Genomic DNA, 12,345 nt, shown 5'->3' on the forward strand with positions numbered 1-12,345 from the left:
TGAGAACAGCCTGATGGAGGGAAGAAAGCAAGGGATGACAGAGGTGACTGGGAAAGATACCAGCTAATGGAAGGACAGGGGGGCGGGGGGAACAGGAGAAGTGACAATCCGGAGAGACGATGGTAGGTATAACTGTGAAAACATTGCTGGCATCCATCGGATCATTTGTCCTCCATCTCCTACGTGCAGATGTAAAAGTACTTAAACCCCTTCAAATCCTAGTATCGGTGCGTTTAATTTCTGCTTAGCAGTCTGTGGAACTTCCCTATGGCCAGAAACTTAAATGGAATAATAGGATTCAAGGGACACTTAAATCTACAATTTTGGAATGTTACTTTCTGTTATCTCCGGAATTTCAGTTATTTCCTTCTCAGGAGCATGACAAAAAGATAGCCAATATTGTGTCCATTCTACAGGTAGAGGGAACAAGACACTGATTCACCTAAACAAATATTTGTTAAGCACATACCTTGTGAGGCACTGCCCCTAAATGCACCTTGTACAAAGGTGAATAAGATAGATTCTACCCTCTAGGTGTTTACGCTCTAGTGGGCTGTGAGTGGGCAGAAAAACAAGCATACAGTACCTGAAAAGAGAGGAGGTTTGGCTGGGGTGGGGCGGTGCGGGGAGCGCAAGCCCTGCCGTTACAGAAAGCCACCTCGCAGGTGCTGTTGCTGGCTTCAGCCCTTCAGAGGGAACCCAGAAAAGGACTCTCCAGGATTTACGAGGCTTTCTACCAGACCACATGGTACTGAACTCACTGCAGAGGCCTGATAACACTAGAAATGGCAGATTAATTTCTCTTTGTGATAAGCTTTAGATGAATGCAGTAGGGTGAGATGATGGAATGGAGAAAATACACCCCGCAAAATGGACCCAGGCACCTAAAGCAAGTAAATCACGTGGTCCTGAGGCCAGGGTTTTAGGGAGGATTTGAGTCAGTACCAGCAATTTGGGCGGCCTGGGCAGACCCCGGCCCCGTGTCATCTCCCAATATCTGGAGCATCAGGGAATTAGTCATCACTAAGACAAATTTGCTTTGGGTAAATGTGCATGTCAGTGCAAGATTAACCCCTCGGCTTGCCAGGTGTCCAGCCCTCTAATGCATGGTGGTTAACATGACTTTTTCCATTCTTTGCAAGGGAGGTGGGGAACGGGAGAAAAGCCACAGGGAGAGAGTAGAAGTGGATGGTTTGAGCCCTGAGGAGCACGTGTCCTTATTGTGTGCGTCTTAGAAGTTAGACGCCTGTGACCTCCTGTTACTGTGACACTGACCTTAGAGGGCTGAGAAACTTTACTTTCTTGTTACAAGTTTCTCCTTTCAGGTGGGAGCACAAATGAGGGGCATGCAGCGTCTGGTTCTGCCATTAATATTTGTCTTAATTTGAGTGTCTCTTAGGGATCCCAGAATCTAGAAGGGAATCTCTCACACTCTCTTTCCAGCAGATCATCTGTTATTAGTCACTGAGATTTTTTTTCTTATTTTTATTTAACAAACTTTATTGAATATTTGTGTGGTATGTAGTGGTAACAAATGTATGTAGTTAACCTCACAGAACTTACAGTCTAGTGAAAAGATATAGAGTTTAATCAAAAATTTTGGTAATGCTATGAAGGTCAAGAAGAAGGTTCTATGGAAAAGAATAATAGGAATGTGCTGGGAGTCCCCAAGGTCACCCCCAAATTGAACCATTTGCTAGGAAGACTCACAGAACTCAGCATATTGTAGTACTCATGGCTATGATTTATTACAGCAAAAGGATACAAAGCGAATCAGCAAAGGGAGAAGGTGCATGGGGTGAAGTCCAGGGGAAACCAGGTGCAAGCTTCCAGAGTCCTTTTCTGCTGGAGTCGCACTGAATATACTTAATTCCCACAGCAGTGAGTTGTGATGTTGCCTGTGACCTGTCTACCAGAGCAGCTCACCTGAGCCTGGGCATTTAGGGTTCCCTACTGAGAGTCAGTGACGTGGGCACCCTTTGCCTAGCACATACCAAAATTCCAGACTCCCAGAAGGAAAGCAGGTTCATTCAGCATAAACCATATTGTTTGCATAAACAGTTTAGGCTCAGTGAACCATTCTTATCAGGGACTGCTGAAAACCCTCTCAAAATCCACATTTCCAGACACCAGCCAAGGGTCAACCTTGTAAGCAGGCCTTTCTAGCATGGCAGTCTCAGGCCTGCCACGTTAGCTCTTTTCTAAATAGGGATATCATTGTAGATTGGGTTTTTATTAGAAATGAAATATAGGCTTATAAAAATTCAAATAGTTTAGAAATATATAAAATGAAAGTATTCTCACCCATTCCTGACCTCCCTTTTCACGAATTCCCATTCTGATGATACAAACATACTGGTACATCTTTTTTAAGATTGAAATGGGGACTTCCGTGGTGGCACAGTGGATAAGAATCCGCCTGCCAATGCAGGGGACATGGGTTCAATCCCTGGTCCGGGAAAACCCCACGTGCCGCAGAGCAACTAAGCCCGTGCGCCACAACTACTGAGGCTGCACTCTAGAGCCTGCAAGCCACAACTACTGAAGCCTGTGCGCCTAGAGCCTGTGCTCCGCAACAAAAAGAAGCCACTGCAATGAGAAGCCCGCGCACTGCAACGAAGTGTAGCCCCCGCACACCACAACTAGAGAAAGCCCACACACAGCACCGAAGACCCAACACAGCCAAAAAAATTTTAAAAAAAGATTGCAATGAATTGCATTATACATTGTCCTCTCTAATTTTTCACTTACCATTGTATCTTGGCCATCTTTCCACATGAGTACATATCCACTTCTTTTTTTAAACAACTGTTGGTATTTTGCTAATTCAAATAATACTGCAAGGAATGCCCTTTACATATATCTTTGCTTACTTGTATAGTTATGTCTGTAAAATTTTAGAAATGGAATTGACGGTTCAAAGAATGTGCACTTCAAAATTCTAGAGTTATTTGCTAAGTTGGAGTGTAAGATAGGTCTGTGATCTACTCTTAAATGGTACCAACTCCTTTCTCTTTCCTGTCCACCTGCCATAACTCTAGCCTTCCCCTTCACCAACTAACATTTCTAAAGAACCAATGACCTTGTTGTCAGACCCTTCCACCCCCATCCCAGCAAACCCTCAGAGGTGCTGTGATGGTGGCCAGCAGTACTCAGAGATGAACCGAGAGAGGCTTCTAGGCCCACCAGACCCCAGCAGGAGGAGGGAGCGCTGAGAACTCTCCACCCTGGACCCATTTCAGACATCCCAGAGGATGGAAAGCAGAGATTGACACTAGGTCACTGTAAACCTACAGATGGGATTTCCACAGACTGCAGCTACGAATCAGAGTGATCAAAAATGTGCTTTAAATCATTTGGACAGATGGACACCTCTGGCGACATCTGCCATTGTTGCATTTTTAAAACTCATAGTTTAAAATGAGCCTCTATCGTTTTCTTTAATTTTTTTTCACAGTAGTCCCACAAGGTTTATGTTTCTAAGACGCACTTAAAAGCAGAGAGAAAAATAAAGACCTGGAAAGATGCAAGCCTGTGGTATCCAGTTAATGCCCAGTTTTTTTTTATTGGTTTTCTTCTCACTAAGCATAGCTAGATCTTAGATCCTGTAAGTAAATCCATAGTTTTACTTAAAGCATTTTTATCTGGGGGGAGACCTATTAGCTTTTTTCGTTTGTGTGGCATCCCTGATAAGAAATTAACAAATCATTGTGAAAAATTAAGCAGTATTGGGATGGAAGACTACGATATACCCTATCAGCCAAAAGGATGTTTGAAGAACTCCCATTAAGAGCAGCCAGATAAAATGGTGTTAATGAGAATGTAATTAGTAAAGCCAGTTATATTGCCTAAGAGGCTATAATATAGCTAATTGCTTTCTCAGCTATCAGAGAGCTATAAATAGAGACTTAAGAGATGCCTCTTTAAAACATGATTTCAGGTTAACAGACTGATTTGTTTTAGATGCTAAAGGTGGAGGGTTTTCCTTCTTAGTGTTTATTGTAAAAAGCAATATTTTATCAATCTGAAAAAAAAATCTCAAAAGGAGAATTTTTTTCTTCTGGAGATTTCCTCTTCTGGGGCAGTGCTGAGTGTAAGTCAGAGAGATGGGCAGTGGGTCCAGAGTTTATGCCAGCAGGTGCTGGGCAGTGAGGGCCACGCTGGGCCGTGTTCCTAGGCAGGCAGCCCTGATGCCATCTCTCCACGCCATCCCAGAGGAAGGGATCTCGAGACCAATGTGGTCCAGAGGCCAAGTAGACCACATTAGCCCAAAGCTGCCTACCCTGGGCCGTGACAATCCCGGAGGTCCAGGAGTCAGGATGGAGTAGCTCCAACAAGGCCCAAACTCTCTCTCCCGCCATCTCTGTTCTCCCTCAACTTCAGCTTGTCAAGGGTGACAATGCATGCGTTCCATTGCTTTCCGTGCTGCTAGCTTCCTTACAGGTTATACACACATTTCATTTTGAGCAAACGCATCTGCTTTAAATTTTTTCTTAATTTATTTTTTATATAATAGCCTTTGAGTCAACATACTATATAACATTTGCTTTTAAGTGTTTTTGGAATGCTTGCTGTTTAAAATCAGTTTTTAATGGTAGTTAAAATGCCTCTACCAACATTTAGAATAAATAGGTAACTATGTAAGAGAGAACTTTAGTCAGTAAAACAATATAATCATTCTCTGCAATCCAGGAAGGTCCCCCTTTCCTTCTTTAAACAAATAAAGTGCTGAAACTTTTCCTCCAAAAAACAGAATATTTCTTACCTAAAAGTTTTAGATATTTTCCCCCCCCAGAGGGTAGCATTTACCAATTAAAAGAATTGATTGAAAAGAAAATGTGTTTGTTACTTTGTTTACAGCCGTAGCTTTTAAAGATAAGATTCTAGACAAGAGATTCCAATCAAATGGGAAAAGAAAATGTGTTTGTTACTTTGTTTACAGCCGTAGCTTTTAAAGATGAGATTCTAGACAAGAGATTCCAATCAAATGGTTATTTTTTTTTTTAATTTATTTATTTATATATGTATGGCTGTGTTGGGTCTTCGTTTCTGTGCTAGGGCTTTCTCTAGTTGCGGCAAGCGGGGGCCACTCTTCATCGCGGTGCACGGGCCTCTCACCATCGCGGCCTCTCCTGTTGCGGAGCACAGGCTCCAGACGCGCAGGCTCAGTAATTGTGGCTCACGGGCCTATCTGCTCCGCGGCATGTGGGATCTTCCCAGACCAGGGCTCGAACCCGTGTCCCCTGCATTGGCAGGCAGATTCTCAACCACTGCGCCACCAGGGAAGCCCCTCAAATGGTTATTATAGTGTGTCTTATTTTAGTTTCACATGTCTGTTTTAAAGAAAAGATATTTTATGTTCATATAAATGGAAATGAATAGGTGTGATTTCCAAGGTAACAGCTATGTATATACCTGTAACTGACATTTTTCTTAAACTGTCAAGTGGTCTTTAGAAAGTGTTTTCATACTTCTTTTAATCCCTTTTCAAATAGATCTGCCTCAGGCTTTTAAAATCTATGTATAGACTTGAATAGCAGAGGACTGGAAAGCCAGTACCTGTGGACACTTTGAAATAAGTGACAAATAGTATCAGGGAAGTACTTGGTTTGTTTGAAGGTTTTATCTAAGTGTTTTCAAGACTGAAGGGAGTAAATTTTTAGAAAGGCCCAGGTGGATCGTGTTTCTGAGGGCTGCCCTAAGACGAATTGTAGTACTTCCATTACTGGTCGGTCAGCTGGTAAATAGACTTTCCAGTCACTCTAAGAGCAGAACTGGAGTTAGTCAATTAAAAAAAAAAAATTTTTTTTTTTTTCTCTTACTCAGAAATGTGTTCCTTTGCGTGAATCCTTTTTCAAACAAGAGCTTGGTAACTACTTTTCATTGAGACTTGGGGTTTATTTACAGCTGGGACACTCCTGGGACAAGGAGGTCCCTGTCTGGCCCAGCCCCCTTGTCCTGGTGGGTGGGCTGGGAGTGAGGTGGTGGAGTATTAACTTGCCTGGTCTTTTAGTACTGCCTGCAGCCTGAGGTTGAACGTGGTGCCTGTCGGTCTTTCAGTCCTGTGGTCAAATTAGATGTCTCTGTACGTTTACTGAGTTTATAATACAAATTCTGTATAGAATGTAAAGCCTGCCGCTCCTCCCTAAAGTCCCAACAAACTCATCTTTTTCTCCATCCCAGGGACCCTACCACTTCCAAATGCAGTCTCAATAGCAGGGACCTACAGTTAAAACATAACTTTTAAAATAAAATTCAAATTCTCCAGACTAAACCTTGGTTGTTCCCAAATTATAGCACAGTGCCAGTGTAGATTAAAATCTGCCTTGAACAGAAGTTTTCCTTTTTTGTTCTTAAGTTATAAATCCTTTAATATGTCAAATTAAAAAAGAAAGGCATAGCTTTTCTGATTGAAGCAAGAGAAAGGGGCTTACGTTTTAAAATACTCTTATAATTGAATCCGATTTCAGAGTTCCTCCTGTGGTTCTGATACATGCTCCTGACCTTAGAAGTTAACAGATTTTTCACGGAAAAAGCCACAACTAATGATTTCAGTACATTAGACCCCTTAAACAGTGTAGTCATGCAGTTGGTAACTTCTACCCAAGACTCAAACATCTTGGAAGTCTCTTTCTGAAAGTATATGAATTAGAATAATGTAATCAGTTTATATATTGTTTAGACTTGGCAGACTGAATCACTGATGTCTTTAGAATGTGAACCTGGCTTCAGCCTCCCACTAATTATTTCCCTATGGAAATTTCTAGGTGCCACTCTGCCTGGGCACCTGACCTTTTCTCGCGTGTGCCTTGGCTCTCTGGCACCAGTTTACAGAGTCCCCGTGCCTGGGCTGTCCTCTCCCCGCACGCCTGCAGCCCCTACCCCTGTTCTCAGTTAATATGTGTGATGGTGGCTCTCTGCCATGGGCAGTGAGGACCAGCAGGTCTGTAAACGGGGTTACTGGGTATGGTTTGGATTTAGAGAAAACTGGCTGTGGGGTAGAATGTGTTTGTATGAACGTATGCCTGGAGGTAGGGCACTCGAGTTTTGTAGGTGACTGTAGTGACCCAGGAGAGAGCCCAGGTAGACCTGAACCAGGGCAGCGACGTTCTGGTTGATCGAGAAAGGACTGCTGAGACTTAACCATGGACAGAACTTGGTGATTGATGGGGATGAGAAGTAGGGTGATGGCAGGATCTCTAAGCTAAATCTGGGAAGACAGCAGGTGGCGGTGGTTTGGGCCATGTTGAATTTGGAGTTTCCAGTGGAACACCCAGAGGGGGGAGGAGCAGGATATTCAGCAGATGGTTGGAACTATGGACCGTGGTAGTGGAAGAAAATCAAGATGGAGAGACGGGCTTGAAGTTGATAGTTGAAGGCATGGGCATGAAGGATACTGTCCAGGGAATGAGTGTTAGAAAAATTAAGTGGTGAGGATGCAGTTTTGGGGATCAGCAACTCAAAGGAGAGAAGTGCAGAAGATGGACCAGTGAAAGGTGCTGGGAAAGAACACATTGGGAAAAGTAGGCAGAAAGTCGGAGGAATGTGGACCTGCTGTATCTCAGGGAAGAGGTCTTCAGAGAGGAGGCCCAGGTCAGTGCTTCCAGCCCTGGCTCATCCATTAACCAACAGCCCTGGGCGAGCTGATGCCGCCCGCCATGGTTGCTGTGGGGCGACTGGGGGTTGAAGCAGGGTCTGGTAGGTCCCTCCTCCCAGAGCTGCTCTTTCCTCACCTGCCACAGGAAGTTGAGGGTTGATCTTTATGGTTCTTCCAGATTTAAATTCTATGATTCTGTTTCCTCTTCAGCTCAGAAATGTAACTTCCTCAGGCATCTGTACTTTCACAATGTAGACAAATTTTTCATATATATATATATATATATATATATATATATACCCCCAATAAAAATAATAAAACTAGATCATGTGTGAGTGCTTATTCTATGCCGGGCACTCTCCTCTGTACTCACGTGGATTATCTCCTTTAGTCTTCTCTTCAGCTCTCATCCTCCATCAAGCGGGGAGGCTAGGAGGCTGTAGGTTCAGCAAGCCTAGGGCTCAGGGCCCAGCACAGACCTCGGGTGGTACCCAGTTGGCACAGACTGAGCCTGGGAGAGGCAGAAACGAGTGGATGAAGTGATCTGGGAAAGGGTCGTGGAGGAGGCAGGGCTGGACCCTGAGAGATGGGGCTCTCGGGACGAGCTGGTAGGAGAAGGGGGTGGGTGTTTCAGATAAGAATAACAGTGAGCAAAGGTGGGAATAACAAATGTGGTGGTTTATGTGACAGTAAAGTGATCAACTTCATCTAGAGACTGTCCTACAGAGTGAAGTAAGTCAGAAAGAGAAAAACAAATGTCATATAATATCGCTTATATGTGGAATCTAGAAAAATGGTAGAGATGAACTTACTTGCAAAGCAGAAATAGAGACACAGATGTAGAGAACAAACTTATGGTTACCAAGGGGGGAAGGGGGGTGGGATGAACTGGGAGATTGGGATTGACGTATATACACTACTATGTATAAAATAGGTAACTAATGAGAACCTACTGTATAGCACAGGGAGCTCTACTCACTGCTCTGTGGTGACCTAAGTGGGAAGGAAATCTAAATAAGAGTGGATATATGTATACGTGTAACTGATCCGATTTGCTGCACAGCAGGAACTAACACAGCATTGTAAAGCAACTATACACCAATAAAAATTTAAAAAGGTATTATCTGAGAGGGGGTGAGTGGGATCAGATTGCAGAGCCCCCGGAAGGCAGACTCAGGGCATTCAGAATTGGCAGGAGGAGATGGGCGACACCATCGTTATGGGGGCTGTGGGAAGAAAGGTGCAGGGGATGCGAAGGAGCAGAGCCTGGACCCTGGGGCACAAGCATTTGAGCCTCTCTTCTGTTGGGATTGGGAGTGGCTCAGGGTTAGAGAGTGGGGCCTGGGGCTCCTTTTGTTCCCTCCCCACGTGCAGGCATGTGGTAGTGGCCTTACAACACTTGATTCTATCCCCAGCATCCACTTCCCCAAGGGATGCTGGCAGGACTAGTTTTGTAGGGGACGGGGGAGGGCTGGGACTCTCTGTCCCGCCTGCCCCTCATGCATGGCCTGATCTTCACCCTGGTACACACGGTGCATTAACAGAGAGGTATTCTTATTTAGTCTCATAACAACTCCATATAATGGGTACATTCTTATCCCTATTTTACTGATGAAGAAAATAAGGCTTAAGGAAGTTAAATAACTTTACAAGACCCAGTAATAATAAGTATGGAAAAAATTTAAACAGTTTTCTTAGAACATAGCTACCTTCTACCACACCAGAAGGGAAAGAAGTTTTGCCCATCTTTGTAGGTAAAGGTTAAGTGAGATTGTCTGGGAAAATTACTTTTTTCCTTTCTTTAAATTGAGATATAATTCTTGTACCAAAAGTTCACCCTTTTAAACTGTGTAATTCAGTGGTTTTAGTATATTCACCAAGTTGTACAACTATTGCCATGCTAAATTCCAGAATATTTTCATCACTCCAAAAAGAAACTCTGTCCCCATCAGCAGGCATTTCACTTTGCCCCTCCCCTCGCCCCTGGCAAACCATATACTACCTTCTGTCCCCTGGACATTTCCTGTAAATGGAATCACACACTCTGTGGTCTTCTCTGTCTGGCTTCTTTCACTTGGCATGTTTCCAAGGTTCACGCAGGTTGTAGCATGTATGAGGACTTCATTCCTTTATATTTTTTTTTTGAGTAATATTGCACTGCGTGTATTCACCATATTCTGCTCGTCTGTTCATCAGTTGATGGGCATTTGTGTTGTTCCTGCTTTGTGGGCATTAGGAATAGTGCTGTACATGTGTAACGCTATTAGGAATAATGTGGACGTGTGTTCCCAGTTCTCGCAGGCGTGTATTGGAAAGCCACTTGGAAAGAGTGTAAGCAGCATGAAGTCCAGGAACTCTTGTTCTCTGTCTTCTTCCTGTGTTTGTTTCTAGTTCCCCCTGGTGGCTGACTTGTTCCATGATGGCAAAGACTCTGCTCCTGCTGCTGCCACATCTTCAAAGATCAGCGTTCGCTCTGCCAGACCTCCCCTGAAAGCCTCCAACAAGGAGCACAAGAAAACCGTGGGCCACCAGGTCAGCCCCAGGCCTCATGGTGGGAGCTGGGAGCCCTGGCACGTGTAGCGGGGCTGCCTCTCTGGAGACGAAGGATGTAGGTGCAGAGTCAGAGGGAGGCCAGAGTGGCCTCGGCATCTGCATCCCCAGCACCCAGCCCGGTCTTTCTGTGCCCTTTGAAGAAGGAAGCTGCGAAACCTTCTCTTGAGGGAACTGGCAGGAGAGAGAAAGAGGATGACTTCAGCCCCACACGATGCGTCTAATCCCTGTGGGGATTGTAGATGTTGCCGGACCACAGACACCTGTGGGCGAGGCCAGAGGTCTAGAGGTGCAGTTGTTGAGGGAGGGGTCAATAGCCTGGGGACCCAGAAACTGAGAAACAGCTCCTGCTGTGGGTTTGCTGTGGGATTTTATGTCCAGTGTGTCTCCCAAGAGAAGAGAGTGCCTGCTGAGCCCCTGGCAACCACTGACCTTAATACTTCGATGGATTCCTGGCTCTGAGCATTTCCTATAAGGCAGTAATTCCCGGGATGCCCGGGCACCACGTGTCAGGGCTCCAGGGCCTCACCTTTAGGACTCATGGGCCTCCATTCACAGCGATGGTCCCTCTCACGCTCTTAGCACTTGCTCACCTTATCTCATCTGATCAGGGCACTGAGTGAGACGCACCCGGGCGGTCTCTCCCCACGTGCTTTCAGGAGCCCCGGTGCCGGGGACGTGGGAGGGCCTTGGTTTTGGTCATGCAGCCAGGCAGCTGTCAGAGCTGGAGTCTGACACCAGGTCCCTGGGTGTCCCCCTGTCCTGGGTTAAACAGTAATGATCTAAACAATAAGAGTATTGACGGATACTACCACCAGTCTGTGTGTGCTCCTTTTTGTTCATTATTCAGCCACAAAGCTGAAGACAAATAAATCACCAGTCACTGATCTTTGTCTCCTCAGTTCCGCACCTCCCTGCAACTGCTCATGGAGACCCTGAACACCACAACGCCACACTACGTCCGCTGTATCAAGCCCAACGACGAGAAGCTCCCCTTCTGGTGAGTGCCAGCCTCTTTGTGTGGCCTTAGAAGTTCAGGTGCAGCGGGGGCAGGCACAGCCTCTCAGAGGTCTGCGATCTTCAGCAGGATGAGTAGCTGATCCTGCACTCCCCAGATGGTTTATATGCCGAATACAGGTTGCACCTGTCTGCCGTCCGCCGGATTCAGGGGGATGAGAAGATCCAGTTCCCCGATCCCCTGTTGCTTTCAGTGGTGTTGAATGTGCCCACGAATCCGAGAACCACTTAGAAGTGTGCCGTTAAATGCAGACATAGTGCGTCTCACAGTGACTGCTCAGTTCAGAGACAGGAGCATGTCCAGAGTGGTCAGGGAAGGCGTCTTGATTGAGGAAACATAACCTCAAGCAGTGTGTCGATGCAGATGGTCCCATTTCTCACATCCCCTCTCCTGCTGGGCTTCCGGAGTTACCCACACTTGCTCACCTTCCCCTCACTCTAACCCAAATTCTGCCACTACTCCTACCTTAAAAATTTTCTTCCATTTCTGTCACCACTCACATGGTTGACCTCACCCAAATCTGGGTAGCAGTGACTCTTCAGTATCTTTGTCATTTCTGGGTTGTGCCAGATTCCAGCCAGCCTTTCTGCAGGCCTGCTGCAGCTGCATTGGCCTCCTCACATTCAACGCGTGGAGACTCAGACTCATTCTTTCCCCCTTGAATGTTTCCTCTTTATTTGGTCTCTGTTGTAGTAAATGGCATAATGATTTCCTGACATCTCATCCACCCACCAGACTTCGTTCTTCCAAACCAGAAACCTGAGGTCTCTCTGGACCGGTGCTGTCCAGTAGAACTTTCTGTGATGATGGAACTCTTCTATAATCTGCCTTGACCAACATGGTAGCCGCTAGTCACATGTGACCATTGAGTTCTTGCAATGTGGCTGGTGTGACTGAGAAAGTGAATTCCTAATTTCATTTTAATTACTTACAAGTGGCTAGTGGCTACCATATTGGACAGCATGACCCTTGATTCTTCCCTCTCCCTTACTCCCCAGGATCCAGTCATTGTCAAAGTCCCATGGAGTCTACTTGAAAATTTCTCACACTGGTCTCCCTCGTCTCTCCCTTCCACTTTGGCCTTGTTTCAGACTCTCTTCATTTCTTGCCTGGAATACTGCCCTGTGCCTTCAGAATGGTCTCTCACTCACCTCTGCAGCCTCTTCTTCTGTTACCCTGA

At 45.4% G+C, this 12,345-nt stretch overlaps 1 protein-coding gene across 5 annotated transcripts in view; it reads left to right on the forward strand.

Annotated features, from left to right (window-relative positions):
- The window catches only part of MYO5B (myosin VB), a 366,352-nt gene that overhangs the window by 266,777 nt on the left and 87,230 nt on the right, over positions 1-12,345 (forward strand). For all 5 annotated transcript variants that reach the window (XM_057526678.1, XM_057526676.1, XM_057526679.1 and 2 more), the window contains exons 15-16: positions 9,989-10,129; positions 11,050-11,147. In XM_057526678.1, coding sequence (XP_057382661.1) covers positions 9,989-10,129; positions 11,050-11,147 — 239 coding nt within the window. The remainder of the gene's footprint in view (positions 1-9,988; positions 10,130-11,049; positions 11,148-12,345) is intronic.

The sequence above is a fragment of the Balaenoptera acutorostrata genome, chromosome 13, assembly GCF_949987535.1.
Source record: "Balaenoptera acutorostrata chromosome 13, mBalAcu1.1, whole genome shotgun sequence".
NCBI lineage: Eukaryota > Metazoa > Chordata > Mammalia > Artiodactyla > Balaenopteridae > Balaenoptera > Balaenoptera acutorostrata.